The 5,916-nt window shown below is 37.6% G+C and overlaps 1 protein-coding gene across 1 annotated transcript; it reads left to right on the top strand.

Moving 5' to 3' along the window:
• The first annotated feature begins 486 nt into the window (after positions 1-486).
• LOC145774223 (dehydrogenase/reductase SDR family member 11-like) lies at positions 487-5,456 on the top strand. The gene is made up of 3 exons (XM_082585405.1): positions 487-868; positions 1,840-2,120; positions 4,935-5,456. The coding sequence occupies exons 1-3, from the start codon at positions 551-553 to the stop codon at positions 5,089-5,091; spliced, it is 756 nt and encodes a 251-aa protein (XP_082441531.1). The 5' UTR covers positions 487-550; the 3' UTR covers positions 5,092-5,456.
• Positions 5,457-5,916: the final 460 nt, after the last annotated feature.

The raw sequence follows: 5,916 nt of genomic DNA, 5'->3' as shown, positions 1-5,916 counted from the left end.
GGTGTTGTAGTATTTGCAATAATATGCTGGAAGCACTGCTTGTTGCAATCAGCGCGAGGAATGTCCGATTCTCCAGAAGCTACATTCTTGCGCTGACTGCAACGTGTTTATGTTAAGTTTAATCAGTTCGACTTATGCACTGGTAGAGAGCACACGTGTAGTTCTTTTCCCTCAGTTTTCACAAATAAAAGGTATCAAACACCATAAATTATGCTTATTCTGCAGTTTAAAATAGGTTGTAGTTTTCTTTGAATAAAAGCCTAAATTTTGTTGGAGATTTCCACATTCGGAGCTGGTATGCAAGTCCCCCCCTCCCCCTTGGTAACTCATGACACAGAGGAATTGACCAAAACATGTGGATTGAAGTGTGTGAACAGTAAAGCAAAGGTAAAGTAGTTTCACCCTATATGTTTGGTGGAGTCATGTCTTTGTCATGAGTTACCAAGGGGAGGGGAGGGACTTGTATACCAGTTCCCCACATTCTTATACAATGCTTATGCTTTTTAGCACTTGTAAATCAGCATAGCTTAGTCAAGAAGATAGAAAGACAATGAATAAGTGGATTGGTAAAGTTGCTTTGGTAACTGGAGCATCTTCAGGCATTGGTCAAGCAATTGCTCATAAGTTGACTGAAAATGGCATGAAAGTTGTTGGGTGTGCTCGAAATTTAGAAAAACTAAATGAACTTGCATCAAATGCAAATAAAGTTGGAAAAGGAGAAATGTTTCCGTACAAATGTGATCTGAAGAAAGAAGATGAAATTCTTGGAATGTTTAAATTCATCAAGGAAAAATTTGGAACCATTCATGTTTGTATAAACAATGCTGGATTAGCACATGTATCTCCTCTTTTAAGTGGAAAAACTTCGGTGAGGTTTGATTCTAGACTATATAGGCTAGTCTAAACAATGCCATTAAAATAGATTGAATTTCGGTTTTAGCAACATGATCGTTGCTTACTTCACAATGTAGATATTGACAACCTGTTTTAGCCTGATGTTGCAAGTTCTCTGTAGTAATAGCGATTTGCCTTAGCTTTCAGAGCACAGTTTTCTAGTCATGTGCTATGACGAATGGTGTTGAAGTTAGTGTGTTGTTGTTTTATGCGGATGTTTTGTTTGGGTTGAGGCTTTTGTCTTGAATGCTGTCTGTTGAGTTTATGTGTTGTCAGACGTTATTGCTGTAAAGTCAGTTGATCAATGGGTTAGGTGAGGTAGTTCTTCCCTGCTGGCACGGTTATTGATCTTTGAATTCTTTCCACATATGAAAATGGCCTCTTTGAAGTGCAATTGCACTGCGTCGTTTTCTCGGGCAATGATTGTAAATTCAAAGTCAGCGAGGAATTCCAAAGATAAACAAATGTACCAGTACCAAAAGGGAAAAATTATGTCATTTAATCTATTGATCAACTGATATAGCAATAACAGTTGTGACCACTTTTGGCCATGCAGCATGTCAGCTTTGTCGAGCATCTCAGCAACTGATTTACGCCATGAGTCGATAGCATTGACACTGTGACAGGGGATGCTTTTGGGCCCAGGATAGTTTTAGCGGTCTGAAACCACAGCGTATTCTTTGGATGCAGTGCTTGTTTCTTATAAATGTCTTGATTTGAGGTGCAAGGATCTCTTTGATACCAAGTTTAAAATATCTTTTCAACCAACCTGCTTGAAATGAAACAAAAAATACAAAGATGAACAAACATGGCAAAGAAGATAAGGCACATCATAATTGAATTAAAGACGTTGAACAAATACAAAGCATGTCCAGCAAATAACTTCCTATTAAGCAGAGCATTGCATCACGTGGATGATTGATATCAACAAATCTTTTGTTTCAGGACTGGAAAGATGTGTTTGATGTTAATGTATTTGCTCTGTGCATTGGAACTCGTGAGGCGGTAGCACTGATGCGATCCAGTGGTGTTGATGATGGACACATAATCAACATTAACAGTGTATGTGGCCATAATGTATATGTTTCAAACCCAATGTATTGTGCCTCAAAGTATGCTGTGACAGCTCTTACTCAAGGGTTACTTCTGGAATTACATGAATTGAATTCACGCATTCGAACAACTTCCATATCACCTGGTACTGTGGAGACGGACTTTGCTTTCAGGTTTGTGGTGTTGTCGTTATGGGATGCTCTTATTATGAAATGCCTAGCATGACATTGGTTTGTAAAATGAGTTGGTTAAGCACACGAGCTTAATTGAGTTGGTTGATATGTTTTTGAATCTTTCTCCTCGGACTGACAAAGCCTTAATTCCTGGTAGTTTTGCATACTTGTAGAGGTTTTTGAGGCAGGGCCGGTTACAGAGATTGACAGAGTGAAGTTTCCGATTGTTGAAGTTTTGTTGTCGGGGAATTAATCCATCCATTAGGTGCCGCTGAGTGGAGAGCAGTCCTTAGAATGCGTTGCTTAAGCGCACACCCCAAGAGCCGCCACAAGCGCCGCTTGATCTTGAAGCCCCTTTGTTCACAAAGTCACGCGCTAATCAACTGAGCTATCGGTGCGGACGAAGTTTGTGCTCAAAGAAACATTAAGATCTGGCACTAATAACATAGACACAATAACATTAAGATCTGTTGATTCAGCTCTCAGGATTTGTGCTTGAGCAAATCATTTTAGAAATTTCTGTCCATTTAGCAGTATTTAGTGAATGAAATGGCTTGAAGATGACATCAACAAACGGAAACTTTGCTCTGTCAATTTAGTGGATGAGATAACTTAAAAGACATCTACAAATTTTATGCGAAGCTGTCAGTTTCAAAAGAGACAAATTAAGTTTCAAAAGAGACATTTTTAGTATGAGGACAAGGATTTCCACATCAAGCAATATCAAAGTCCTTGTAAAAATGGCATATGGGTCATTCCATGCCAAATGAGCAAATGGGTTGCACCACATGTCATAGATTTTATCGAAATTTGGCATACTTGTAGATGTCAAAGAAATATTAAGATAGCAAAAAAATTTTTTGGAAAATTTTAAATATTAGTAAAGTTATGGTCATTAGAAAAATCACCATTTTTGCCTGTTCCGCTTCAGTGATTTTGTCCAATTTCTTATTATCTTTCTAATTTCTTAATCTGTGATCAAACAAAATGGCTGAAAATTGCTGGACAGACATTTTAAGACCCAAGGAATCCAAAAATGTAAATTAAAACGTTGGCAGAGAACTTCTTGATATGATTATAAAGATTATAAAGCTATGATTATAAAGCTATGATTATAAAGGTTTCAATTTGCTACATGCATTTTTTGGAGGCCAAACTTTGGGGGCCTATAAAAAAAATGGGTATAAAAATTAAGAACTGAAATTCACATATTTTATAGTTATATCAATACTCTTTCATGTCAAATAAAAAATATGAATTAATTTTGATAACTGCTATGATAAAAGCTAAATTTTCTGATTTGCAAATTTTGTACTTTTTTACACTCATTGTTCAAGATTTTTGTCTATGACATCACAATTTACATTATTGCTTGTTGATGACATCACAATTTACATATTGTTTGTCATGACAATTGTTATGTAGCTCATGAATGTTTCAGAATCGTTTCGTTTCAGAATAAGACTAGGTCAGAAAGCGAGGCAGACTCCGACGCAGCTCAGCATCAGCCTAGAGCAGTTAGCTATAGCTCATGAATGAATTGAATGCTGGTAATTCATTTAGGTTTAGTGTTCAATTTTAGGTTGTCCTATTAGTACTACATTAGTTTTACTTCTGCAATAACACAATTATTCATCACAGCTATGCAACATTGCAAAAAAATGGAGAACTTGTGGCTTGTGCCATAAAATTCCCTTTGCTAAAAGCAATGGGGGGTTGTAAAGCCAAAGGGGGGTTGTAACCCCCAAACCCCTCCTCTCGCTTGGCTACGCCACTTTTTGAACGTTGCCATTCTGTTTGCTTTTATTTTCCGTGTACTTTTGCATTATAAACAAAAAAACGTCCTGTCTGAAAGTGCCGCCCCCCAGACGTGCCGCCCGGGGCGGTCCGCCCCCCTCCCCTAGCTACGCCACTGGTTGAACCATAGAGAAATAAAACAAAGTAACTTCAGCGGGTTTAACATGATGTATTACATACACAAATATAACATAATTAAAAATAAACTCTAACGTTTTCTACACGTACGTGTGTAGGGGAAGATGACCATAGTTGTGCAGGTTCCATAGTTGTGCATGTGCCATTTCATGCATGGTTGATCAAGCATGACACCCCTCATGTGATGCCTCTAAGTAATGTGCTAATTTCTAATAGGTAACAGATTTCTCGTGCGTACTGTTTGCGAGCTGTTGCTGTGAATGTGAGTTTGTTGCATTTTTCCCTGTTCTTGAGATATCAGATAGGTTGTCATTTTGAACAGAAGTTGGTTCTCTAAGAAAGCGAGCTTATTTGAGGAGCTTGAGCTTCATATTGCTTGCATTGCCTGCACTCCGTTCTACTGCAATATTAAAGTTAATACACAAAACCGTTGCACAATTAATACATTTAAGGAATCAGAGTGCACAACTATGGACACCTATGACCATAGTTTGTGCAATTTTAGTCACCGTTTTAAAACGTCAAAAGCACCTATCAGTTTATCTGCAAAATTTGATTTTTGTAATGTTTTTGTTGGTAAATGCTTGTACTATAACCACATCATAACGTTTGTTTGCTAACTTTACTCATGCTTCAGTTTTTGATTAAAATGTTAAAAATTGCACAACTATGGTCACCTTCCCCTACTCATCAGGAATTACAAAGCTTTATTTAATGTTGGTTTGATAAAAGTCGTGAGACTTCCAACTTTGACTGGTGGTCAAGAGTTTTTCTTAGAACCGTCAACAGTTTGATGAAGCCTCCGAAAGCCTAAAATACCTGTCTACGTTACTTTTTATCAATTATTTTAAAATATTATGTACGGTATTCTTATTTCAGAAAGAATAAAGACGACCCACAGAAAGCAGTGGAGGCTTACTCTGGTATAAAATGTCTTCAGTCGGACGACATAGCAGATGCTGTTTGCTTTGCATTATCAGCTCCTCTTCATGTGGATGTGAAAGAAATGATAATTTCACCAACAAATAGACACTAAATTTATCATGAAACTCATGTTGGAAACAATCCTATTTCTCATAATTTCATATCTTTTAATCACGTTTACTTTAAGGTTCTAATTAATGTTTTATGCACCTGCATCGCTTTATTGCTAATGTTTTTTATTTTATGGTTTAATTAATTTACAATTTTCCATCTGTTCGATTGTCCTTTTTTAATTATGTTTACTGTATTTTACGTTGTTCTTAAAGTCTTGAGCTGGGTGCTATGATTGTGATTAGTGGTTGACCAGATGACCGCTTATGGTCTTTCGCTGCCATCCTGATTGCGCCATTGTTTTAACAATTACATTTACGGTGCTCTGCTTGTTTGTGAATATATGACGCTGTTGATACAAAATAACCTTGACTTCTACACAATGCTCACTGGAGTGGACATAAGCAAAAACCACCCCATTTTTAGTTTTAGCTCTCAGCTTCGTTGATAAGATGTTGCCAGGACGGCTTTTACGTTGTAGGCTGCCATTTTTTGATTTAATTTATTTGACGGTGAGGCGCAGGCTGCAGTCTGAAATCAACAGTTGCCAATAAGATATTTATCTTCACCAAAGCAGCAACGGAGATCATCATCATAATCCATCGTTGGTTTGTTCCCCACTAGTGGGGGTGGCCGATTGTTTCCGCGCAGCAATTGTTTTAATCCCTTTTCTCCATTTCACCCTGTCCCTTGCATCTTCCTCCTTCAGTCCGACTTTTTTAAATTCATCCTTCACTTGTTGTTTCCACGTTCTTCTTGGACGACCGCGTTTCCTCTTCCCATCCACCTTTAGATCTAGTGCCTTTCTAAGAAAACTTCCTCCCTC

The sequence above is a fragment of the Aplidium turbinatum genome, chromosome 7 (genome assembly GCF_918807975.1).
Source record: "Aplidium turbinatum chromosome 7, kaAplTurb1.1, whole genome shotgun sequence".
Classification (NCBI taxonomy): domain Eukaryota; kingdom Metazoa; phylum Chordata; class Ascidiacea; order Aplousobranchia; family Polyclinidae; genus Aplidium; species Aplidium turbinatum.
This window is presented reverse-complemented; position numbering and strand designations above follow the sequence as displayed.

Coding starts and splice junctions, on each gene's coding strand:
- LOC145774223 (XM_082585405.1), top strand. CDS start 551: ATGAATAAGTGGATTGGTAAAGTTGCTTTGGTAACTGGAGCATCTTCA. Junction 869..1,839: donor TTTTAAGTGGAAAAACTTCG/GTGAGGTTTGAT, acceptor CTTTTGTTTCAG/GACTGGAAAGATGTGTTTGA. Junction 2,121..4,934: donor GAGACGGACTTTGCTTTCAG/GTTTGTGGTGTT, acceptor TTCTTATTTCAG/AAAGAATAAAGACGACCCAC.